The 27311-nt window shown below is 36.2% G+C and overlaps 1 protein-coding gene and 1 long non-coding RNA gene across 3 annotated transcripts in view; one reads left to right on the top strand and one right to left on the bottom strand.

Moving 5' to 3' along the window:
- The window catches only part of LOC134749449 (uncharacterized), a 604512-nt gene that overhangs the window by 207569 nt on the left and 369632 nt on the right, over window positions 1-27311 (bottom strand). The gene's annotated exons all lie outside the window — the stretch shown is intronic.
- LOC134749429 (diuretic hormone receptor) lies at window positions 1482-27311 on the top strand. Of its 2 annotated transcripts, XM_063684355.1 has the most exons (11): window positions 1482-1653; window positions 3495-3588; window positions 8005-8107; window positions 10840-10920; window positions 12753-12838; window positions 15566-15691; window positions 16312-16500; window positions 19532-19590; window positions 20280-20387; window positions 26277-26379; window positions 27040-27311. In XM_063684355.1, exons 1-11 carry the CDS (start codon window positions 1616-1618, stop codon window positions 27085-27087), a joined length of 1035 nt encoding a protein of 344 aa, XP_063540425.1. In that variant the 5' UTR covers window positions 1482-1615; the 3' UTR covers window positions 27088-27311. The 2 variants fall into 2 exon arrangements, with proteins under 2 accessions (XP_063540425.1, XP_063540426.1); XM_063684356.1 differs by lacking the exons at window positions 26277-26379; window positions 27040-27311 and adding an exon at window positions 22431-22589.

The raw sequence follows: 27311 nt of genomic DNA, 5'->3' as shown, positions 1-27311 counted from the left end.
AGCCCTATTTAAATATTTATATTATTCTGTTTTTAGTATTTGTTGTTATACCGGCAACAGAAATACATCATCTGTGAAAATTTCAACTGTCTAGCTATCACGGTTCATGAGATACAGCCTGGTGACAGACAGACGGACAGACGGACAGACGGACGGACAGACGGACAGCGGAGTCTTAGTAATAGGGTCCCGTTTTTACCCTTTGGGTACGGAACCCTAAAAAGTATGTTTCATGCCGAATTTCCGATGGGACTTCTATTTAAATATATTCTGTTGAACTATGTCTTAAGTGCATTTTTATAACCTCGTATTAATAATTATTTTTTTACAATATGCTGGAATTAAAGACTATTAATTTGCATAAAATAAAACTTTTTAATTTTGGTTAATTCAAATTTTGGTAATTATGGCACCACGTCGATTTTAAGTTTAGGCATTTTGAGAAACCATTTTGACACTATTCCTTTTTGAATTTTAATTTTTGAATTAAAACCAAAACCAATTGTCAAGGTAATGTAACGTATCAAAACAAGACAAAACCTTAACAAACATTGTTAAATCGGAATCGGCCTCCTTATATGTTGATGCGAGCGGAAAAGATATCGACAACACACCAATAAAATATTTAATGTTCGAACAAGCCTCCGTGAATGTTACTAAATATTCAGCGTGTATCTCAAGTTGAGTCATAAATTGTGCACGTTGTTGTGCAGTAAAAGCTTAATGGCTTATAGTCCACATATTAAACCTTATTTCATTTTTATTTCAAGGAAATAAAGTCGAAAATTCAACTCCGACATTGGCAATGATATTTATTTTCAGTGTCAGACAATGTTAGCTTATAGATAAATATCATAAATATACGATTAGATAAACAATAATCATAAACATTTCTAGACATTATTATCAGTGAAGAAGGAGCAAGAAATTGCGGAGACATCGTTTTCAGGAAAATTAACGCAGAGGGTTTCTATCCTTCTTAGACCTCGGTCCAATGTTTGTACATATTCTACAATCTATTCTGAACTCATTGATTAACAAAAGGTTCTAAATTCAAAACTAAAACAACTGCGTCATAGATAGCAGTTATTTTTTTAAAATCGGATAGAAATATAAAAAGTAGGTGAGTTGACCGTGACTTGGCCACCCCGCCATGGCGGAAGCAGTCCCAATTTCTCGACTATATGCAATCTTACTAAGACTACCGTCGTCCGTCCGCAAGGGGTTCAAGCCAGGATTGCTAAAGACGCGACGGTTCGAATCCGGCCCTCACCACTGGAGGGCTTCGTCACTTTTTCTTTAATATATGACATCTATTTCAGTTTATTATTAATGTCAAAGTTGGTGCTTGGTGTGATTTGTAGTAGACTAAAAACAATACGATGCAGAATAATTTCAATGTATTCTATGGCGTAGATGTTTGTTTTGTTTAGTTTATTATTCGCGACCTTATTTAAATATATTGTTTTCCACAGAAAATGCCTCGCGGCACTGCGCCGAAGGTTTCTGGCACAACTATTCGGACTACTCAAACTGCACAGAGCGCATCTCCAACACCTCAGCAACAGATGTCTCGAGCCTAATCTACCTCGCCGGCTACTCGCTCAGCCTCGCTATGCTGTCGCTGGCTGTATTCGTCTTCCTATACTTCAAGTGAGTTGACACAAACTTAGTCTATGGTTTCAGTAGCGAGCAAAAAGCGAGCAGCGGCCCGTTCGGCGTAGCGTACAGCGTTGCGACGAGCGTCTAATTTGGAGCGTTGACTTGGGCCGCTCGCATTATCGAACGCCCCGCTGTTCGCCGACGCTTGAGCGTCCATTCAGTTTGCACAAAGTAACATTTACTAACATTACATAAACTCGATAATTCTTGATCATAATCAACTCTTCCTTTGAAAGTCCATCGCATTGAGCATGTAAAGCATCCGCTATCGGATGATAATAAATAATTATACAAAGACCAGAACAATGGAGTAACCCTTTATTTCAATACGAATCCAACATAAGAGTACTTTTTATCTTTAAATAATTTTATACTGCAATGCTTGAACTTAGATAAAAATATAACATCCACAGGCAATCAATTGAATGTTGTTTTTGATTTTCTCTGTAAGGCACGGCCATAACTGCAACATATAAGAGCTACAATAATGTATAACAAGACTGTAGTCACTGTCCTATTATGTACATGTACAAAAAATAAGATTTTTTAGTACAACGTACGCATCGCATAGTATCGAATCATATCAGAAATCCGATAGATAACACATTCAATATGTCATTTTTCTAACAATTTTGTCAAGTGCTCTTCAAATATTTCATTATCATACTGTACCCGTACCAAGTCACTGACAGTGTCAACACTGACATATACGCCGTCTACGTAATTTACTTTCTATACATCTCGCTCGCACTAATATGTCAGTACGAGCGAGATGCATAGAAAGTAAGTTACGTTCACGCTAGCGTTTATTATGTCAGTGCCAAACTGATGGTAGCCACTCTGAAGAGCTCACAAATGATTCATTGATCCGAAACTAAAGATTTTTTTCACATACAATGAGTAAGTACTTAAAAAATTTACCTAATAATCTACCTCTTGTATGTACAAGCACAAGCACAAGCTTGTACCACAGTATGCATGTGCATACTGTGACATATTAAGTGAATACAAGGTTTATCGCAATTTAAGTTTACTAACCTACTCTAGTACTCAGTGTACTCACCCTTTATTTAAAAAAAAACATACTAAGGCGTCGCCGCAATTACTGATTTCTAATTATTTGATTGAAGTACGTAACGTTACCTGTTCGGTGGCTTGAGCACGTACTTCAATCAATCAATCCGAATAAAAATCAGTCAAGCTGTCCTTAACCCGTTGACATCCTAAAGTAGAGTGAAAAACTTTTTTGAAATTATTTAACTGTCCTAAAAATGGTGTTTGGGAGTTTGTTTACTTATTTACATAATTGCTATATATTTTGCTAACAAAAATGGTTCTAATTTAAACGTAAACCACTTTCACACATAATTATTGACTTTAATGGGACTTAATAGCTTAAGTATACCTACTCTCTCCGAGACCACGGGGACGATGCCGTCCTTGAAACGTCGTAGGTAATTTAATAGCTTAAGTATACGCATTTCGGTCCCGTTAAAATAAATAATAATGCGACAAAGTGCTGTGTCCGCTTGTTGCGGATTATACAGGATGGCCAAAAAATAAGTGCATTCCCGTTGCCAGGGAGGTTTTAAGAATATACTGAGCAACTTTTACTATGGGACCAACCACAAAATCACGAAAAAAAATTACCCTGCCATAGAAAATGAATCAGCCAAAAATGTATGAAACAGCCAAATTTTTTTCGCGATTTCGGGGCTGGTTCCATAGTAAAACTTGCTCAGTATAATCCCAAAATCTCCCTGGCAACGGGAATGCACTTATTTTTTAGCCACCCTGTATATTCGTATATTCATTACGCTTTTCCATTTCAGAGATCTAAGATGTCTACGAAATACAATACACACAAATCTCATGTCGACGTACATTCTGTCAGCCTGCAGTTGGATACTAAATTTATCTTTACAGGTAAAGTTATGATGTACTACTTTATTTACCAGCTTATTTATGTAATTAACTGAATCAACTGAAATATCATCAAATAAATAAATAAATATTAGGGGACATCTTACACAGATAAACCTAACCCCGAACTAAGCAAAGCTTGTACTATGGGTCCTAGGCGACGACATACATACTTATATAGATTACAAATACATACATATACATAGAAAACACCCATGACTCAGGAACAAATATCTGTGCTCATTACACAAATAAATGCCCTTAATGGGATTCGAACCCAGGACCATCGGCTTCACAGGCAGGGTCACTACACTACCCACTAGGCCTAGACCGGTTGTTAACCAAAAAATAAATAGTTAGTAATTGGGGTGCTTTGTTAATTGTTTACAGAAATCTAACAATTATCCAGCTTTAATGTTCAAACTTGGCTTCAAAACTTACGTACTTTACGTACTTTGAGTCTTCTATTAATAGCAAAGACGCAATGAAATGAGTCTCAATAGTTAGAGCTTAAGTTTAAATAAGTTTAGTGTCCGAGTGTTTTCGGACCAAAGTCCCTTCGTGCCTAATCTTTGCAGTATCGAATTTAAAAAACCGGCCACGTGCGAGTCGGACTCGCGCACCGAGGGTTCCGTACTTTTTAGTATTTGTTGTTATAGCGGCAACAGAAATACATCATCTGTGAAAATTTCAACTGTCTAGCTATCACGGTTCATGAGATACAGCCTGGTGACAGACAGACGGACAGACGGACAGCGGAGTCTTAGTAATAGGGTCCCTAATAGCTTTTACCCTTTGGGTACGGAACCCTAAAAAGAGTAATATATTAGTCTGATCATCTCTTTCCTAGGTTAAGATATTGCGTCTAATTTGCGTGCCTTGATTTAGTGTCGAAGTGGTTGGCTAGACTAACCATAACATCCCCAAGTTAGGGCAATAAAGAGAAAAAAAGGATCTGAAACGGAACACAGAATTTCGTTCCAAATAGCTGACCCACGATACCTACGTCTTGTGTTTTTTGCCATAGCAGTAGTTAATATCCCTGCACGCTATAATAGTTATTTACGATACAAGTGCGGAAAAGAGGAAATTCGAAACGAGTGGCGATAAATTAAAACACAACCGCAGGGAGTGTTTTAAATCGACACGAGTTGCGAATTACTTATTCGCACGTGTATCGTACAACGTTTCACAGTACATGGCCCTTTAAACTTTCGACATATGCACGAAAAGTGCTATTTGACGCACTAGTGCGAGAAAGTAGCACCATATGTAGTGTAAATGATTTATTTCATCTATGGCAATGCCAATAATAAAAAATATAATTCAGATATTACATACACTACATATATATAGCAAATTGCTTATATACTTACATGTATACAGGTGTACAATACTTGGTCCTTAATTAGAATGAACAATCCCCCTGGAGTACCTTTTCTTTCTGACACACTTTCCGCCGAAAAGGCACTTTCCTGGTCACTTAATTATTCCATGACAAATAGAAACGAGAGCCCGTTCCTCGAAAAATAAATAGAGCTAATTCTAAACTAAATTTGGAAAATTTACCTCAAGGAGACTGAGGGCCAGTTGCACCAATCACAATTAACAGACTGATCAACGTCAAGCAGCAGAAAGCTATGAAACTTACAATACAACAATTTAGCGAACGCTAAAACGATGACTGACGGTTTGGTGCAACTGTGGTGCAACTCGACCTAACTGGAAGACAGTAACAAACTGAAATAGATAACCTACACTAAAAAAAGGTTACTTTTTCTTTAGTGTATAATATCTATTTCGGAAAGCGGACAAGTTAAAGTGGGACTGGGCTGGTCATGTCTGCCGCATGCCGAATGACTTGTGGGCCAAAATAACCACAGAGTGGCTGCCCCATGAGTCAAACCGGGGATCCGGCAGACCTCGTCGGCGATGGCGGGATAACTTGGACTCCTTTTTGAGCGACTGGCCAGATGTAGCTCAAAACCGGGAGGAGTGGAAGAAGAGGGGGGAGGCCTTTGCCCAGCAGTGGGACACAATAGGCTCGTAATAATAATAATAATCTATTTCAGTTTATAATTTATATATGTATAGTAGTGTAATTACTTTAAAAAAAAACAAATCAAAATATTTCATTAAATAATTTGATTTTTTCCCTAGTTGGAAGACAGTAAGTCTTTAAACTAAAACGTTGACCTAAATGTCAATGGGCATATTGCGTTTGTGGGACGAATAAACAAGCAGACAAGGCTGTTTTTTACGAAACATATAAAAGCCCTTGCTTGGAATAGACCAATATAAATGTTTTGCCGGTGTGTGCATTGTTGTTAGGGTTACAGGTCAAGTTATATTGGATATTGGCTCACAGTCGAAGAGAAGTGTTAAGTGAATTAGGGAGCAAGACACAGCCCTTAGCGTAATGGACAAGGGGAGATTTACGATCGTCTGTCTGTCCTGTCCAGTCCGGTTACAAAAGAATGTGTAAAGGTTTTTAAACAACTTTAAATTACACAGCTTTGAGAACAAATGAAATTATTTTATTAAATATTTTGATTTGTGTTTTTTAAGTAATCACACTACTATATAAATTATAAACTGAAAAGATGTCATATGTCATATATAAAATAAAAATATCCAGCCTTTACCACTGAAGGGCTTCGTCACTTTTTTTTAATATGTGACATCCATTTCAGTTTATAACTAAATTACGTAATAAAGTTAAGAGCAATGAAAATGAGAAACATTGCAAAGAAATGAGGCAAAACACAATTACTTCCAATCCAAATAAGGTTATATTTTAAGTAATCTTCTTCCTCGCGTTAACCCGGCATTTTTGCCACGGCTCATGAGAGCCTGGGGTCCGCTTGACAACTAATCCCAAGAATTGGAGTAAGCACTAGTTTTTACGAAAGCGACTGCCATCTGACCTTCCAACCCAGTAAACTAGGCCTTATCGGGAACGAGTCCGGTTTCCTCACGATGTTTTCCTTTACCGAAAACCGAATGGTAAATTTCAAATGATTTACATAAGTTCCGATACTCATTGGTACGAGCCGGGGTTTTAACCCCCAACCTTCTGATTGAAATCCGTACCCTCGTACCGCTAGGCCACCAGCGCTCTCGTATTAATCGTATTAATAATAAGACAGTTGATGTAGATGGCGCTATATATAGTTCGTACAGTCAAGTGTAAAAAATGGGTGCACATATCATACTCAAAAATATGTCCCATAGCTCTTATGTCAGCGAATTAAGGACTATGGGACATATTTTTGAGAAATTTGTATGTAACCTTATTTTTACACTTGACTGTACATTACCTAAACAATAACTCTATAGTTATCAAAAATTGTGCAGGATTGCGCCATCTATATCAGACATATTTTTTTCTTAGACGCTAGATCACTTTTACATTTAATAAATCTTTAGTAATAAACAAGAAAAGTTTTTATAAATTAATGGAATAACTGCCAGTTTCAATTACTTCAGTCTAACCTATAACTTCTAGTCTAAAATCTCTTCACAACCAAGTTCGTAATAAAACAACCACATCTCATAAAATAATGGCCATATATTAACTTAGAATATCTAGGTAACGGCCTGACTCGAACGTTAAAGCTGGATAAGTACCGAACTAGACACCGAACAGAAGTTTGCGCATGCCTTTATAATCAAACCCCCATATTCATAAAACTTTACGGGCCTGATTTAGTTAAATTATGTTTTATCCCTTTCTTACAAATACATAAGTAAAAATGACAGATAGACAAACGATTCATAGTTAATTCAGGCCAGTAACGCGTTTATGAATAACGTCAAAAAAGAATACTTACACCTATCCAGACAGACATCCATCCAGACAGCAGGAAGCGACTTTGTTTTATACTATGTAGTGATTGTCTTCGGTAATTTATTCTACTTTAAATAGAAAGATAGGTATAAAAGAGGAAAAAGCATGTTACGTCAACCCTAAAATAAAATGGTAAAAATATAAGCAAATGACATTTGAATGTGCTTCTTACAATATGAGTTTTTAAACAAAATTTGTAGGGGAGACCGAGGTGAGTCGTGACAGAGGAGAGTTGTGACATCGTCAATTTTTTTGGAATCTATTAACAAATAACGAGCTAACAATGGCGCGTGTTTGTTAGTTCAAGTTACTAGCTAACAAACGCGCACTGTTGCGAGCTCGCTAACAGTTAAGAGGTTCCAAAATATCGACAATGTCACAATTCTCCTCTAGTAACTGTGCAAAGTTTGAGCACAAAACTTTTTGCGTCACAATACTAAAAGGTACGTACATCAACCTATTTATTTTCTAAATCCATTAAAGCTCCACATCCCACATCAAAGATCCCCACACTCGTGTAAACCTCACGTCGGATCGTAGTGGTTTTTTATCGTCTGTCTTTTTTTTAGAATTGGTCGGACGAGGCGTCGCAAGATCAAACGTCGTGTATGATCCTTGTGATTTGTATGCACTACTTTTATTTGACCAACTTCTTCTGGATGCTGGTTGAAGGTAAGAATTTTGATTTAAACGTTTAGATACTTATACTGTGTACCGTTAAAAGTGCCTTTTCTTTGCTCCCCACTGGGTAATTGTGCTCCGACAGGTTTAATAATAAAAGTGTGCAGAAAGTGATATGTTTCTGCACTAGAGCATATTATTTTCCAAGAACGCTTTTTTTTTTCATTTTTTACGATAAGCAATTGTAATTTGGTTTTAAATGGAATGGATGGATGGTTTGGTTTTGTATACAATTTACATTCTGATATTTAACTGCCCATTCCATAAATAACGATACTTTTACCTAAATGGTTAATTAAAAGTACCCTCAATAAATGCTATAAAGAAATTTACTGTCATGTTTAAAAAAAAACACATGTATTTTACATTCCTCGTATTCGAAATAGGTAAAAGTAAAGTGTTTAACTCGGGTTAAAGGCATAATTTCATCCCTTGGTTAACAATCTACTATTACAGTATTTGTGATTTATGTTTCATTAATGGTGCCACGTCCATTTTATAGGGATGTTTACTAAACTTAGTATAAATTATAATAAAAGCCCACTAAAACTAAAACTGTTAAACATATTTTAGTTTCTAATCGGATTAAATTAAGGTTTCGAACCTGTATTTGTAGACATAGCACGAATGCGCCGCGACAGTATCTCGTGCGCAATAGATTAGGTACCTACAACGGGAAGTCCATATCGCGCGCGAGGTATTGCTGCGGTGCACTGATGCTAAGCCTACTGAACCCATAATTCATATTCTATTGCGGTCACCATCTCACTGACAATTTATGGAAACACTATAATTTATTGACAATTCAATTTAAAGGCTAAAGAATTTAAAAAAAAAGATCTATCGGTACCTAAGATGATGCCAGACTCCAGTTTTAAGACTCATTTTAGATAACAAAACAAGGCTAGACTAGACACCGAAGCTGAAAAACATTTGAAGAACGTAGAGATAGTCTGTTCAACTTTATCGTAAACCATAAAATTTTATTATTTCAAGATTATTTTTGTGTGAATTTGATGGTTGGCTACAGTAAAAACGCATATTTTTATTGGAAACAATATTCACGGATAATCATACGTCGAAAATATAAAGAATTTATGATGTTCTTTTGTTTTACAAGAGCAATAAGAAACACTTAAAAAATTCCAACGTAAACGGGTCCGTGCCCAGGGCTATAAATACGGATTAATGTAATCAAATTCTTCAGAATTGACAGATGACAGGCGATGGACGTAACGGTGAATCTTTATTACTCACTGAATCCTTTTAATAGAATGTTTTGAACAGAAACGTCGGACGCTTTCTAGTAGATATGAAATATGATTGTTTGTATTTTCTCTAAACTGTAATAGCCATTTGTTTTACAAGGGGGCAAAGTTGCTGTTTAACCTGTCGTGCTAACATTGATACCCGAGCAAGCGAAAGATTCCGAAATTGAACAACGAGCGTAGCGAGTGGTTCGAAAAATGGAATCTGAGCGTTGCGACGGTTTCAAGGTTAAACAAATTTTGCCACCGAGTGAAACACAAAAAAAATTACCACACCAACACAAGAAAAATACTAACTATAAAATATCAAACAAAATCAAATCAATTCAAAATGAATGTTATTAAAAATGTATTATTCAAAATCATCATTTAGAAGTCAATTCCACCAGCCATATAAGGAAACAACTCAAAATTTGCATTTGATTACTTTGCCACACATGTGGACAAAATGCAACTTTCTCGTCAGTTTTTGAACAATCAAGAGAGCCTTTACCAGCTAGTGTGGTGAAAATTTGGTTTATGATTAAAGATTTATTCTCATAAAAAACATACAAGTCACTTACACGAGAACAGAGTCATAAGTAAAATTCTATATCTGCTTGATACTTTTCTTTTGAGGAAATATTTTTTACCATTGGCATTTTTTTTTTGTGTTTCATACCTGAAGGTTGCCAAAACATTATTGCACAGCACGTGTTCTGCGGCGGCCTGCATGCCAAAGATGGCATACATCTTAACAGTTCAGATTTACAAATAACATGTATTTCTATTGTCAATATAACAGTAAAAAAGTATTTATGCGTGGTCTGGCACGCACTTGGTTTGGTTTTATTTCGTTCTAATAAACTTCGAACACAAAATATAAAAACAAAATATTCTAATGTGTAAGTAGCTAAAAAAAGATGACAGACTGAAATATAATGCTTTGAAAATAATTGGAGTAAACGAAGTAAACACATTTTAGCTTCGACCTTCGGTATTATGTTTCATAAGTCGTCTCTTTGTAGGTAACTTTTCTTAGTTGTTAATTATAATTATGACTGCCTAATGTTATATTAAGAAAACATGTCTGGCTTGATTTTTGATATTTATAATCTTGTTTATGTGGCTGGTAATACGTAGATAAGCAAAAACGATATAAAAATATATTTTATTTATATTTATTCTCTTGTTAATATTTTTTTATTATCCAGAAAGTCATGATCATTGGAGACTACGCCATAATAATATATGTGTTGTTTTCAAGCAAAAGGTACCACATTGTCGCTCGCTATAAGGACGCTCTGACAGGTTTTTCGTATAAAGATACAAGCAATTTTGGTCCTTATGGTAAGCGACAATGTGGTACCTTTTGATTGAAAACGTCACATATGACTATAGTAGGACAATATTGTTTGGTAGCATATTTATTTATTAATGTAATAATGGTTTAATGTGTTGTTTGTTTGTTTTTAGGTCTATATTTGTATATGCTAGTCGTGGAAACGTTTACTGCAGAAAATATAAAGTTAAAAGTCTACACCACTATTGGATGGGGTAAGTTTAAAAGTCAGTGTGACATTACCACTATATCTCAATCAAAAGGTACCACTTTTTCGCTTACCATTAAGACGAAAATTAATTTGCTTGTACCATTATACGAATAACCTGTCAGAGCGTCCTTATGGCATGCGACAATGTGGTACCTTTTGATTGAGAACGTCACATATATTTACAAAATACTTAAAACTCATACTTAACATTAATGTACTGTTATTTTTAATATAATTTACAAACTCTTTTTACATAGATATAATAACAATATTAACGTTTTAAAATTAATATTTAGACAGGTTAGGTATACTGAAACATATATTATGATTCAGTTTCAATAGTTGCGGTAACCAATACCATTCAACTAAGTAACTAACCATTGTTAATAAATACACGTGTAGAAATGCAAATGAAAGAAACAAAAATAAAAATATTCATTCTCATATCAAACATGCAGGAACAAACATATGGAAACATAATTAACTTTTTATTAATTTTTTTTGGGGTCGAAACGTTAGGGCGCCCGGCGCTTATATAAGGGTTTGGCGTCGCGTTTGGTGGATGCCACGGGCGACCAAAGGGCTGGCCAGTATTTTGCCAAGAGAATTAGCATCGCTATTCAACGGGGAAATGCAGCCAGCCTGTTGGGCACACTGCCTGCTGGCGGCGAGTTAGAGGGGGTGTTTTGTTTGTAGGGTTTTTTAATGTACATAATTTTAGAGTAAGTAAGTTGATGAAGCCTGTTGCGGATAGTGAGTTTGTGTTCACCTGACGAAGCCTGCGTTGCGGATATAAAATTATGGTCCCTGAATAAATAATTTTTTAATTAAATGTACACAACATTAAGATGTTAAAGGATAGGATGTAAGTTCTTTTTGTATTTATTGATTTGAACATACTAAGTATTAGGTATAGTACATAGTATGGTAGGTATCTAATATATGTGACGTTCTCAGTCAAAAGGTACCACATTGTCGCTTGCCATAAGGACGCTCTGACAGGTTATTCGTATAATGGTACAAGCAAATTTCGTCTATATGGTAAGCAAAAAAGTGGTACCTTTTGATTGGGAACGTCACATATAAGTATACGTAGCCATCACGTGGAACTTCTTTGTACTAATCTGTCAACATTCTTATAGACATTTTGCTCCAGCTTTTATTAATTTACAATTGCACACGTGAGCAATTTGTACACGTGAATTGTTCTTTCAGTAGTGCTTAAAGCCGCATATATGTCGATAACATGATTTAAATATTCAAATATGGAGGCAAACATTTTGATTTACGTTTAACGCGTTTCCCATCACGATCACATTTATAATGCAATATGTCACTTTACATGTCATTTAATTTCGAGCCCTAAGCTTCGTATTTAAGGTTCGAAACTGTATGTTTGAAATAAAAGCTTGGGAGCTGATTCTGTTTTAACAATTTGATATGGTTTCTTTCTCATTTTGATACGACCTTCAGTCGCATTATCAGGCATCTCACGCGCACCCATAAGCGCGAGTGAAATGGCTTATGAGACGACTCCTGAATGTGATCAGATTTTGTCAGCATTAATCAGCGTGAGACGCTAACGCTGATTGGTGCTCACTGTCAAAGTCACGTCTAACAAATTGAAAACCATATCAAATAGATAGTAGGTGTAGTATAGGAGCGGCGCGACAGTATCTCGTAGACTACCCGACTTTTAAAAAGCGTATTAATTAGAGAGGGAGTTCAGGGAGTCTATATCGCAGGTGAAATACTATCGCGCCTCTCCTGTGCTAAGCTTGCAAAATCGGCCTCAAAGGCTTGATTTAAAATTAATTTGTCCGTTTATGTTCGCAGGCGCGCCGGCGGTGTTCCTAACGATATGGGTGATATCGCGGTGTCTCGTCACCGTGGTGCCTTCCAGTTCCACCGGCTCAGACGGGGTAAGTTATCAATTTACCGCTTATTTCAATTTAAAGAGCCGCCATCTTGCCGATAGTTAAGATTTCGACTCGACATTTTGGTTTAGAGCAATTATCGCTAGTGTTGGTTAAAGGTGACGTTCGGATTCAGACTGTACCAGCCTTACTGCAGCAGTAATGTCGCGCTGCAATACGGCAGCAGTAATGCTGGTACAGTCTGAATCCGTACGGTACCTTAAGTCCTTTGAGTCCTCTGCTTTTAGACTCGACTAGGTTTTTTTCAGACTAGTCAATAAGTACAAACTTGAGTTCCTGCAAAACCTCTGGAGTTGCAGGCGTCCTTAGGCTACGGTGGCTGCTTACCATCAGGCGGGCCATAATATATGCTCGTTTGCCACCGTGTCTCGTCTCCGTGGTGCCTTCCACCGTCTTCGACGGGGTAATTTATCAATTTACCGCTTATTTCACTATAACGACCCGCCATCTTGCCAACGATAGTTAAGATGTCAATTTGACATTTTGGTTTAGAGCGATTTTAGCATGATAAGTTCTGGATTAAATACTACAGCAATGCCGAGATGAGATCTGATATTTACTCATATCGGTCGGGTTTGTTCAAGATTTAAATGCCTGATGAAATGGGGTAATTTATTATTTCCCGCTTATTTCACTACGAGCCGCCATCTTGCCGAGGATAATTAATATGTTGTTGACGTTTTGGTTTAGAGCTATTATCACTAGTGGTGGTTAAGACTTAAGACTCAAGTCCATTGAGTCCTCTGCTTTAAGACTCAACTCAGACTTTCAGACTAATCATTTAAGTCGAAACTTGAGTTCTAATCGATGTAAAGACTTGAGTTTAATTTCGCAACATGAAATTCATGTTTTCCTAAGTGCTTATTTAGAATTTAGATAAAACCTACAAAATTTCTGACGTAATCTTTATCCGAAGGCTCGAGTCCTTTTCTATTTCGAAGATCTGATAAAAGCAAACAAAGGTGAATTGTTAGTTGTTGGTACAAACACGCGTTAGTTTTATATTCCAAAGTGGCTACTATTAAGTATCAAAACCGAGTTAAATCATGTAGGCTAACATTTTTTGGTGCCTCGTTTGTAAAATATGGTCTATACTTATATCATATCATATAGAAAAATAAAATAGTCGTAACTAAACGTTTCATGTTCAAGAAGATCCTGTCAGTAGGTAGGTAGTAAGAAAGCAAAGTAAGTGTAAATATCACTTTCGAACCACAACGATCTGAGTGTGAAATAAAAAGCCCAAAGCTGACAAAGTAAATATTGAACAACACGTAAGTAGTATTTTCTTAGCAAAAAATAACCCAATAAACGCCAAAAGAAAACGTTATTGATATATATACAGTGTGGAAAAAAGTTACGGGCCCTGGAGCGAAATTGCCTTAAAACCTTATTTTATTTTTAAAAAGAAACAAAACTGCATTCAAAGATTTTTTTCAGCTGGTCTCGCCCGAAAATCTAACCGACTAAAAATTCAAAAAAATAAACACGTTATTTTCTTGTACTAATAGTCGATACAATTAATGTTATTGATAACATTTCTCCAAGAAACATTAGGTCTTAGTTACACTCGTCTGTCGTACAAAATATCCATAAAATCGAATATTTAGTAATCAAGAATATTTTTAGACAAACGAAACTGAAAAAAAAAGAACAATCTTTGAATGCAGTTTTGTTTCTTTTTAAAAATAAAAAATGTTTATTTTAAGTCAAATTAGCTAACTCAAGGTTTTATGGCACTTATCCTCCAGGGCCCATTAATTTTTCCACCCTGTATATCACGTTAACATATTGACGTGGTTTTGTACGAGTATTTCTCAATCGCTCGATGTCATGTTATAGACAGTTGTTACTACAAAAAAGAAAAGCAATAAAATATATGGCCCATGAAAACAAAAACATGCGAATACGTATACTGTACAATATACATGTACTAACATATATATAAATATATGATATTATTACCAACAAGGAATATATATAAATATATGATATTATTACCAAAAATGATTACTTTCGTTAATTTGGTCATTAATTAGAGAAAGGTGAACATATTTTTTGCGGTGATTTAACTCGCGCACACAGGTGGTCAGCAGGTGTATGATGGACGATATCCACGTAATAGGGGAAGTAAAGGCAGGAATTTTGAAAGAGACAGATGGCGCGTCGCGCAAACCTTGCGACGCAAGAAATGGTCATCGCGCGTGTTGATACCTTTACTCTACTCTACAAATATGTTTATGTTTATAATTTTGCTCGTCAGATCCCTCTGCTGTATCACTAGCAATTTTATACTGAAATTATACCGTTGGTATGCATGGTAACGATATACAACTGAAAATAAATGAAAATTAGACATGTTTTCGTGATTCATTTTCTATAGAGTCAACTTCAACCTTTTAAGGTTTTGATTAGAGTCTGCCCTTGCATTTTAGTCTAAATTCCGTATGATTTTTTTTCATAGCATTTGCCCTTAAGCGCTCGGATCCGCGTACTAAACTATTTAAAAAAAACACGGCACACGAGAGGCTAATTAAAATGTGTAAAAATTAAATATAAAGACTAAAACTATTTCGTTAATCCCCTCTTAATAAAAATAACCGTCTGAAAGTACACACACAACCACAAGAATGTAGCAGAATAGATGTTACCTGATCCCGCTCAATCACAACGGTAGAATTATACAAATTCAATATTTGAAATGTGTTTCAGCTGGCGCTGGCTGGCGAGGCGAAGGTCTGCCTCTGGATGCACGAGCACCAGGTGGACTGGATCCACAAGGCACCCTCGCTCATAGGGCTCGCGCTCAACCTCTTCTTTCTAGTCAGAATCATGTGGGTACGTATTAAAAGTATGAAACTTAAGTTCAAATTCAAAATTAAAAATATATTTATTTCAAGAAATACAGAAAAAATAAAGGCAGTACACTGATCCTCACACTAGGCTCAGCCTGTATCTTAAAGAAATACCGAATACTGATATGTTGCGGCTATTACTTTAACAAGGTTTAAGTTAAGGTATATAATGCGTCAAAGGCCAAGCTAAAGTTTGACTTAACTCGTAGGTCAAACTATTTAGTACATTCAAATGATGATTAGTACGTTGCAAAATCGCACACAAACACGTACAAAAACAAACTCGAATAAAAATGTGTGCAGTATTTTCAAGTATAATACTATAGAAGGTAGTTTAGCGGACCGAATATAGAAACGAGTATAGGTAAAATGTTTTATTAAACATTAAATACAACGTTATACATTGTATTGACACAGCGAAATAGGTGCAAAGGTCTTTACATGAAACATAATCGCGAAAACCAAACTTTATTTTGATCAGCAAATATTTAAGATCAGAGAAAACCATATTTATATATATTATATAAAGTTTGATCTGACTTTATAAACTTTGCGACCATAATAGCCTCTTTTAGACAACACTAACATTTATTTTTCCCTCAGGTTCTCATAACGAAACTGCGGTCAGCCAACACTCTAGAAACAGAGCAGTATAGGAAAGCAACTAAGGCTTTGCTGGTGCTGATACCCCTGCTGGGTATCACCAACTTGCTGGTGCTGTGCGGCCCCAGCGACGACTCGTGGTTCGCGGCTGCCTTCGAGTACACAAGGGCATTAATGCTCTCCACACAGGTAACATGAAAATCTTATTGTCTTCAACAGAGCGTACGACAAGCGGCAAATGATCTGCGGCCGCTCGCATACATTTGCATTTATTTGCTATGAATACCGCACGCCCGCCCCTCGGCATGCCCCGCTGCACGCTAATACACTATGAAATAGACAAACAGAACGCGTTGACCATATTCTCAAAAACAACAGCAAGCATAAAAGCAAAAAATAAAGAAATCACAAAGAGTCCCAATAGTAAACATCGACTTTGTACTAACTTTGTGCTAACATTAACTCGTCCTCGCGCCGTAATATCAAGTTACTAAGCTAGCAGTAAATAAAAACTCACCTAACGTTGCTTTCATAATTAAGTTAATTGAAAATAGCCCATGTTGTGTTTGAGTAAGAACTGTTTTTAAATAAATGCGAAGGTCACGTAAGTCCGACTTAGTTTAACCACAATTTTGTTCATTCTCCGATCCTGGATAAAAAGCATCCTTTGTTAAGCAAAACCAAACTTCTAGCTAGATCGTATTATTCAGGCAAAGACTCTGTGACTTGACCCTTAGAACGTTGGAAACCCTAAAGGCGCAATATCATAATATGTCAAGCCCAGAACGCTTATCCTACAGAGTGTAACTGATACACAAAGACCTAAAAACGACCTTCCATTCCATCGTACTTTGAAACATTTTTCAGTTAAATCAAATTTGTCTTTGATTTGATAGTTTTGGGCGGCTAAAGTCAAACCACGCTAAGTTTTCATGCCAAGTACGTCAAGTATGGAGCTTATAGGGATATGTATGCATTCTTACGCAGCGTCTTACGTAAGCAAACAATCTGAATCTGAATCTGAAAGGATTGATTCACCCCGCGCCGCATCGCTTCGCTTCGCGTTCGCGTGTTGTTCGCCTACGTAGTACGCTGCGTTACTGCCAAGTTTGTGCAAAGTTCGCTAACTAGCCAGAGTATAGAGTACATATTTTCTAGCGTATATGAATAAAGTTTGTTTTTATGGAGTAGTGGTCAAAAATAAATAAATGTTTAAGAAGAAAACACATATTTAATGTTTCATTTGTACTTAATGATATTATAACTAAAGATAGGTTATAGGCGTTCCAAAATTGAAGCGCTTACCTTGTGACAAATTGTACAAGTTGCCTTTAGTCGCGCCTAGGCAAGCGAGAGATGTGCACGTTTACACCGAAAGAGAAAGAGACAAATTACGTTTAACAACGAGTATGACAAAGATTAATGGAATGCGAAAATTATAATTGTTATAATAATATAATATCATTGTTTGTACTGCAACATTATTGCTACTACATTATACAGAAAACGATAGAATAATAGTCGTAGTTAAGTTCTCCTGCGCAACCATCGTCTAGCCATATTAACTAGACAAAGCTTTTAAAGCCTCAACCGTCTCTAAGCCAATTTTCTTCCAATTTTCTAAAGCAACTTTGCCATTTACAGAAGTTTAAAAAGTTTATGTTCATAATAGCTTGTACAGTAAAAGTTTTGAGGTAAAGCCTCAATTGTTTTATGAAAGTTCATTTCATTGTTAGTATAATTTATGGACTGCCGATTCAAAATTTGAAACAAGTATTTCAAATTTTAGAGAGTTTTGAAGCATTTCTCTGATTTTTAAACTCGTTTTAATCCACTTTGATTTATTACTTTACGTTTATGTCAATTCACAAAGCTTTTTTATACGCCTGACAGATTTTATAAAAGTTTTTCAAATAAAAGTTATGAACATAAAATTCCCAGAAATATAACCATTTCGTTGCTTCGAAAATCGTAAAATGGGAAACATATTTGTGGCAATTGTACTACCATTAAAAGAGAATACAATACAACTAAGAGTTGGTTCATCAGACGTGTTCGCTAAGCCCGTCTCAGACGGGGCGTGATCTACGAGCATTCTGGAAAAAAATTGTAGAGAAAAATATAGGATAAAATACCCATACAAGTTATTTATAATGTGACGAATGTAAGGAACAAATCAAATTACTTTATTAATTTTTTTTTGTGCCTCGAGGCCACGGTAACTTTTTTCTCATATATGATAAATAGATGTATTTATAACATAACATTCAGTATAATAACATAATTATTATTAGAATTTATCAAAGATTCTCGCGTGGTAAACCGGTACCGGAGAAGGAGAATGTAGTGTGAAATATTTCCTAATATAGACATCTCTAGAACTGTGACTGACTTAAACGTACTTTAATTTTATACCAAAATCAATCACGCACTGCAATTACGCTAAGAGCTAGACTCACTTTAATGCGATTTGAGAAAAGTGTGTATTTTTTGACGGCGAATATTGTAAGAGGGAAATTCAAGGGGCTGGTGAGAGGGTAACGGCATCACTTTTCAGCTAAGCAAAATCGAGTTTCTTAAAGTCTTAGAACACCACTACAAGGATCAATTGTTCAAGAGATTCTGGTCGTGATTTCGGTGTCAACATATATTAAATTCTGCTTTTATACAATTACGTAAATATAATTCAATACAGGCTCTTTGAAAATGTGTATGGCAAGATGAAAGAACCATCAAAACTGTCTGGCTACTAAAGAAACATTATTTTATAGTTCAGCTTTTATACTATATATAAAATTCAGCTTTTATACTATGTTGTAAGTATTATTTAAGCCATTTAAAGGGCCAATTATAGAAAAACTTTTAGCTTTTATACTAAGACGTAGGTAAGTCTGCCCGTCATGGGCTCTTGGGCTATAAAGGTTTTCCGCGCCGGACGCGGGACCAAAGTTCTCTTTTATTTCTTTTTTATATGTGTGTATTAAACGAATAAGTGGTTTATCTGTCTATCTATCTATCAAAGCGGCTGATGAACACAGCTGGCAGGTGCAACTATTTACTATGATTACACAAAGTAAGAATTATCAATCCGAAAACTAAATCGCCACTTACCATATGGGTATTATCGGATGGCCCATTCCGTACCTGTGAATAAAACAAAATTTTACGATGAATGTATTAATTGACTTTAATTATTAATAATAATTTTGAATTGTTTCAGGGTTTCACCGTAGCATTGTTTTATTGCTTCATGAACACTGAAGTACGGCACGCTATTAGGTACGTATAAAAATAGTTAACGAAAAAAAGCCCAATTCAAACTTAGATTTTGGCATCAAAATTATATCTAAATCATGACTGACCCGTGATTCTTTTTTTGTCAGATTTTGATAAAAATTGGTAGGTTTAGAAGCTCCATATTATGGTCGGAATGAACACGAAATCCAAATTTAGGACAAAAAAAGTATGAAAATTCCCATTGAGTTACGGAAAGGACATACAGGGAAATTGCCCTTATGTTGTACAAAATAAAGAACTCTATCTACCTATCCACCAAATTTAATCAAAAACTGAGAAAAATTAAAATACGGCAACAAAAAAATGTCTAATCAGTGTCCCGTTTTGCCGATTTTAGTAAAGGAAAATAAAGCTACAGAAACAGCCTATTCGTCACAGAAGACAACTATTTATTCTCAAAGTGTGCTTTTCGTGCCCCTAGGGCTCCGCAAAGCCTCTGTGGGGGCTCCGCGAGAAAAAGCGAAAACAAATCAATAACCAACTCTTCTATATCTCTGGTCTGCAGTTAAATAGTGGCGAACGTTTTTTTTTATTTGGGGCTCCGTCAAATATTTCGCTTTCCAAAAGGGTTCTGTCGCCAAAAAAGTTTGAGAACCGCCGGTTTAGCTAGTGTAAAATATTCCCGCACCCAAAATATAGGGGTATGTTTATCAACTTAATTTTATGTCCAGGTATCACGTAGAACGGTGGAAGACCGGACGAGCGATAGCTGGAGGCCGGCGGAGAGGCGCCTCGTACTCCAAGGACTGGTCTCCTAGGTCCAGGACCGAGAGCATACGGTGAGTGAACGATCTGGCTTCAGCATGAGATAGTTGTGTATTAGTTTCCATTTAGTTAGGATTAACTATCAAGCCAATAATTATGTTCTAATCAGGTCACAAGCACGGTCCAACTCACGCGAGATGTACGGTCAAGGGCATAAATATATATGTACGTTCCCAAAGTTTCATAAATATGTGTACGCTCTTACTTTTGACAATAAAGTCGTGTTCACATATTTTTGAGCCATTTGTCTGAACTGATGTGCCGTTGGAAGGTTTCCAATTGTGAAATTTCCACATGGGATAATTTCGGAAACTTGGCACATTTTTGTATGGGAATCGAAATTTTCAACTTCCAAAATAAACGTTTTCTTTGTTTCCTGTGAAATTTTCCTGAAATTTCCGAGACTTTTTTGCAACTTTTTGGAAACTTTCCGCACCATGCACAATACAAATGTGCATACGCACCATGCACATACAGATGTGCACACGCGCTAATAGGACATATAGATGAAATATATCTTAAAGGGTCCTTCTTCGTCTTAAAGGGTTCATCTTCGGATCATGTAAAAGTCTAGGGGTTATAACAGCTTTTCACAAGCAGCCACACAACCACACTTATTATACAAACAAAACAAAAAAATGTTAAGAAGTTAACGTATGTGAAAGAAACATTTTGTTTGATCTTAAAATATATACATATTATTTACACAAAAGTAAACAAGCTTACCTAGTCAATGCAAAAAGTAGGTACCTAATAGAAAGGTAATCATTCCCATTACCTTTATTCACGGTTTTATACTTCTGTTAATACAAAATGATTTCTACTGTCTAAATGTCTAATAGCTGAGCTGTTATTGATTTAAATTAAAAACGGTTTTCTTATTCAATGAAAAAGCTTTTCTATTTCTACTTTACCTTTTTTTAATTATAAATAAATATATATAAATTAAAAAAAAAAGAAAATTTCTTGTTATAGATTTGAGCTTCCAATTTACTATTACAATTTGCCTTAACCGTATTGTTTGTAACAATGTTTGGAGATTGAAACTCTGAGGCGGAGACCGAATGTTATCTAATTATCAATCTCATTCATTCATCTGATTGAGTGTTAGCACAGACGTTTATTAAGATTTTCTATTTATTTTTGGTAATAATAAACAAGTATAATAAAATGTTCACTACTGTATGATATGATAATTTACGTAGGTAACTAACTTATAATTATCATTATTTTGATTAGCGTATTAACACTATAACCTCTAATATCAAAAAAAAAAACACAATGCACCTATGATAGTTTTAATTTGAGACAAACAGCTTACGTCTAGACAAATCTGTGATATTTTCGATTCGACCAAAAAAGGCATACGAATGGTTGCATTTTTATCGTCTGCCACTATGCCTCACTTTCGCACTTACATACTTGTTAGAACGTGACAGGCATGGCGACAGGCGATAAAAATTCGACCGTGCTAAGCCCGCTGATGTCATCGTACACTTTTTATCAGTGTCACTATATCAAACCTTCAACGACAATACTTCTCGATTATATAGTTCGAAAGAGGACTAACGACAAAATCGAGTCTAAAATACCGCAAATCGGCATTGACATTAAACAAAATATGTAGTAAGGTACTTACCTACCTAAATAATAGGTAAAATTTAATTCAATTCAATTCAATCTTTATTTGCAACCAAGTAGATACAGTTTACACAAATACACATGCAACTTAATGCTAGGTCGGTACATACATAACTACTAGGACCCGGTAAGGGCTTAGCAAAGTATTAGGGTTTTTAAAATATTCCTTATCTAGATTTCTTTGGCTTTCATTCATTCTTTCTTCCAATTGGTACATAATTCATTAGTATTTTAGGTACTTATAATAAAATTTTCATTAAAAACAAAATAACAATAAAAAAATTAAAAATTGAAAGCTATAACTTAAGCTATCTATTTAAATTATCGTCTGTGTATGCATGCATCATACCCGCTTCAAACCTCGCTTGTTTTTCTTTCCAAATCCATATTTGACGTACAATTTCTGTTCCCACTAGGCTGACGGTATGAAGAAGCCTGGCGGTTCTGGATACGATCCAACATACAAGGACTTATTGCATTTATGAAGACTTCAGGGGAATAATAATGTGGATTTGGACGAACATATTCTCTTTTTCGTTATTTTGTTTATAATAAATGTAACCTACTTTGTGTTACTGGTTTTTTTATTCACTCTTTCGCATCGCTTGACACTTTAACCCGAAGAAAAATGCATGTGAGATGGGTCATTCTACTTTTACTCTTTCGAAAAAAGTATGACACGTATAGGTAGTTGGTCAAGCAAATCTTGTCAATAGAAAAGGCGCGAAATTCAAATTTTCTATGGGACTATAACCCTTCGTGCCTACATTTTTTAAATTTGCCGCCTTTTTCTACTGACAAGATTTGGTTGCCCAACTATATTGAAAATGTGGAAAAAATTAATGGGCCCTGGAGAGAAAGTGCCTTAAAACCTTAAGTAAGCTATGTGTATCGCCTGGGTATCAAACCGACTAAAAATAAAATAAAAACTTGTTATTTTATACCACTAATCGATACAGTTCATGTTAATGTTAAAATTTCTCTAAAAACATTCTTCACATCTCACACCGTCTGTCGTACAAAATGTCCACAATCTCGCATATTCAGTATTTTTTCAATTTTTAGTCAGTTCGATTCCCGGACGAGGGAAGCGAATTAAAACATCTTAGTAAGTAATAAGTAAAATAAGCTGACTTAAGGTTTTGAGGTACTTTCCCTCCAGGGCCCATTAACTTTTTCCACACTGTATAGTTTTGTTTTGTTGGACATAAAAAAACAATCCACATATAACCTTAAAATGAAACAAATTAATACTTACGCGTTTCCAAATAAATTCATTGATAAAAACACGTAGACATTAAGGGCCACTTGCACCATTCACTAACCCGGGGTTAACCGCTTAAACCTAGAATTCAGTACCATAGTTACCAGTACAATTTGACACTAGGTTAACGGTTTAACCGCTTAACCCCGGGTGAGTGGGATGGTGCAAGTGGCGCTTAGACGGACCTAAGCTAACTTTGCACCAACTTGAACAAGTTAAAGTGAGGGAGTGTCATTACAAACGACAAATTTTCATCGAAATTTGACATTAATGATGGCATTTCCACACCTTGTCATTGAAAATGGCATGCAGAGTTACCTTGGTCCGACGCTAGATTAAAAAGCTCTTAATGCAGTGGAAATACTAATAATTCATCCAAAGATCAAGGACATTACTTAATGGTCACTTGCCTAATGGATATTAATAGTTAGGTAGTATTTTAATATTTAATAAAACTATTTAAGTAAAAGGCCAAATCATATCCCTTTTAAATGTAATTCAGTTAGTTGAATCGAGGGCCGATTATTTCGAAAAAAGCATAAGTTGGGGTAAGACTATCGCCGGAGTAAGACTATCACTTGTATTGTATGGAATCCTTATACTGTTTGTCTTGCCCCGAGCAAAATAAACTATGTTAGTCTTACCCCACCTTACCTTATCCCCTCGGGCGGCAAGCTACCTCGAATGGGACGCTCTCTGACAACCGTGCGTGCGGCGGGCCGCCATTTTTAATATGAACAACACTCCCCCTGGCGGCTGCGCGCCGCATGGCGCGAAAATTTAAAATATTTTTGTGCCGGGTTATGTTTAAAATCTTCTGGTCCAACAAAACGTAGAATGGCCCATATTGGAGCATGACTCCGCAGTGTAGAATATTGTGAGTGTTGAAGATAAGCTCATTCGACTAATATGTCATAATTACTAAAACTAAACTTGCATGCAAACTTTGGCCAATTCAGCATTGAGCTGCAACTGCAAACTATCGACTTAAAAGAGAATAAACCAATTCAAGGGTAAGTAAGCATTTATTTTGCACCGTAGTACGACTAATATTAACAATAGACATTGAAAAATATGTCATTTTATTGTTGTCAAGCTTGGGCCACGAAACGCACGCACCGAGTGTGCACGCCACACGCTAACATCGACCGCCATACATTGTTAACTCTTTCAACGCCTCGCCTTATACATATAACGTGCCCAACTGCCCACGGAAACCAAAAAGAATGCATAAAGTTTAATACTAAATTCTAACCGTGCGTATCTAGGTCAAATGGCGATCGGCGTCAGCATCGAACGTACACGCTCAGAGCGTGTGTTCCGTGGCCCTTGGTTAACAAATCCAGTCAGTAAACGCAAAATGTAAGTACCTCTACCCACTCCGTCGTACAGCGCTATCTCATACAGTTGTCAATTCTACTCCATGATTTATATATACTCGTAGCGGGCGAAACCGTTGCATATGAGAGTTTTATGTCAGGGTTGGCGATTATGATGAATTAAACTGTGTTATATGTAAGATTATTAAAATTGATCCTCTTCCGATACAACCCGATTTAATTGCCATCAAAGAAAATTTACATTTCAATGTCAATATGAAATGCGTTTCAATGTGTCTGTTATTTTGTTTATGAAATCAGGTTTCTCCGCATTTTCTTTCAAAATTTAATTATGGATTTTTTTTGCTTGAAAATATTGGTAATATATTTGAAAACAAAGAAAATATTTTTCGTACTTTAATTTGTTCGTAGTAGTGACAATCCTGACGTACAGCTGCCACAGATTTGCTGGATCGGTTGCGGGATATGATTATAATTAATTTGTATAAATTAATTACAGGGCCAAGTGCCCCTGAGCTACTCCGCAATCAATCTCGCTTGTGTCAATTTCAATTGCACCTAAAGGCTTCCGATTTGAGTTGAATAGGATTTAATTTATATTTCTAACTAGAGCCTTTACGAGTACATTTGTTATTCTATTTTGTAGATTCGCTTAGATTTGTATTTAATATTATAATTTGTGATAATGAAATCGTTAGCATAAGCTTATTTCAATTTGCTTGTATGAACACTGCTAATATATTATGGAATAATAAATATATGTAGATTCAATTAAAATGTTGAATCTACATTGACTATGTAGACAAATTAATCTGAGGGATTACTACATTGAGTGTTGTTTTATAAAAAAACTTAATTTCATTTTTCAATTTAGGTTTTTCGTTAAAATTGTGAATGCTCCAACAAGTCATTATTAATTGAAATGTTTGTGCGTGATTGAGTTAGAGCATTTGAAACAGATTTAGATTGGGTCATTAATATAATGTTTATTTTTATTAGGAGAAAAAGAATTATGAAATAAGTAGCAGCTTCTCGTTTTATTACAGAGTTCTTTATTAAGATTGCGCATTGCATTCAGTTCAGTTCAGTTACTTTATTGGTAAAAAATATTTTACAGGTCACACAGGTACATTTGAAATGTGATAGTTATATACAATTAAATATGATAGATAAAAATACATTGGTCAAAGTTTACAATTCCTTAAAATAATAATGATCGTGCAATAGTTGTTAATTTTTATTTTTTTAAATAATCTCTCATAAAGTCATCAACAGAGTTTTTAGTGAATATTGAATTATCAAGCATTAGCGGGCAAGTTGAAAACGATAGAACATTCTTACGGTAGATGTCGCTATGCGCCTCCCTAACGCGTGTGAACAAAAGGGAAGACAAGAAGACATGGCAAGATTCGCACGCTTCTGGCAAGCTTCGGCAGCTCAGTTGATAAGAGCGATAGGACCAGTGTTCCAAAAGTTCGCATGACTCGCATGTTCAAGTCTTGCCCGAAATGGAGAATGTTTCCATTTTTCGAGTAATATAGTAATAGTGAAAAAGGAGTAGCTAACGTAGTGGAGTTATTGTGACAGAACATAGCGGAGGTTTTCTAGTTAAGATCAATTAAGTGGTTGTAACGAATTAATGAAAGAGATTGGCACAGGTTGTACAGCCACCCGTCGAAGCGAGAGTCGGCCGCGTCCGAAACCACGACCACAACACTACTGGTACCGCGGCACTCGCTGGCTCCCCACCATTTACATGTCGTAAGTACTTACCTAAAGAAAATATGAGTGGTTATAAACTGAAATACGAGTATATGCCATATACTAAAGAAAAAGTGACCAAGCCGGAGGCCGTGGCCGATGGAATCAAACCGGTGTCTTCAGCTTACGCAGCCAACGTCTTGACCACTAGACCACCCGGCTACGGCGGTACGCGTCCCAGATTCTCTTGTATATGCTATCTTTGAAATTAGGAATGGTTAAATAATTGCAAGGAATTTCGGAACAAGGGAGGTCCTATCAATTTTGCATCTTCGAGCAAAAGAGGCAGATACCGAAATTTCAGAATTCCATTCCATGTTCCTAACTAAACTATCCTTCAGTATGATGTTTGAATGAATGTCCAACGTCAACGTATGAAGTCAAATGTCGGGTCATAATATATCAAAAGTCTAACTCTCTCTCTCAAACACCATCTTCTCCTTTCTCGTTCCCTTATTGCCGAGGATCGCGACCACATGTGATTTGTTTCCATTTTGTGCGGTCATAAGCCCTGTGGACTGCACGGTGCAGACTGCCACCAGATAACCTCTTCACAGCATTCGACCGTCTCATACGTGCCCCACCCCGAGCACTTTAAACACTATAAATAATCGGAAAGCCCAAAAAAACAGACTTTTTAATCTCTATGTTTGTGCGCAGGAGTATAATGGCAGCGGCAGCGCCAGCGGCGACCAGTCGCCCGTGTGAGGTGAGAGGCGAGGGGGGCCCCCGCGACTACGCACTTTGTCCGAGGAAGACACACCTACCTCGCCCGCCTCTCTCGCTCTCTTCAACTGTCCTTTCGACGTGCCTACTGTCTCTGTTCAGTAATTATTCGCTCCGCGCATGACTATAGCGCCACCCTAGTGTGGAACATATTGTTTATATGACAGTTCGCAGCTGCCAAATATGATGTCGTGGTGTCGCTTGTA

Source organism: Cydia strobilella, chromosome 18, assembly GCF_947568885.1.
Source record: "Cydia strobilella chromosome 18, ilCydStro3.1, whole genome shotgun sequence".
Classification (NCBI taxonomy): domain Eukaryota; kingdom Metazoa; phylum Arthropoda; class Insecta; order Lepidoptera; family Tortricidae; genus Cydia; species Cydia strobilella.
This window is presented reverse-complemented; position numbering and strand designations above follow the sequence as displayed.

What these genes read in the sequence shown, in the direction of transcription:
- LOC134749429 (XM_063684355.1), top strand. Translation starts at nt 1,616, where the DNA reads ATGCTGTCGCTGGCTGTATTCGTCTTCCTATACTTCAA. An exon ending in CTTCTGGATGCTGGTTGAAG is followed by an intron (nt 8,108 to 10,839) that starts GTAAGAATTTTG and finishes GTTTGTTTTTAG; the next exon opens with GTCTATATTTGTATATGCTA. An exon ending in GAAGTACGGCACGCTATTAG is followed by an intron (nt 19,591 to 20,279) that starts GTACGTATAAAA and finishes TTTTATGTCCAG; the next exon opens with GTATCACGTAGAACGGTGGA.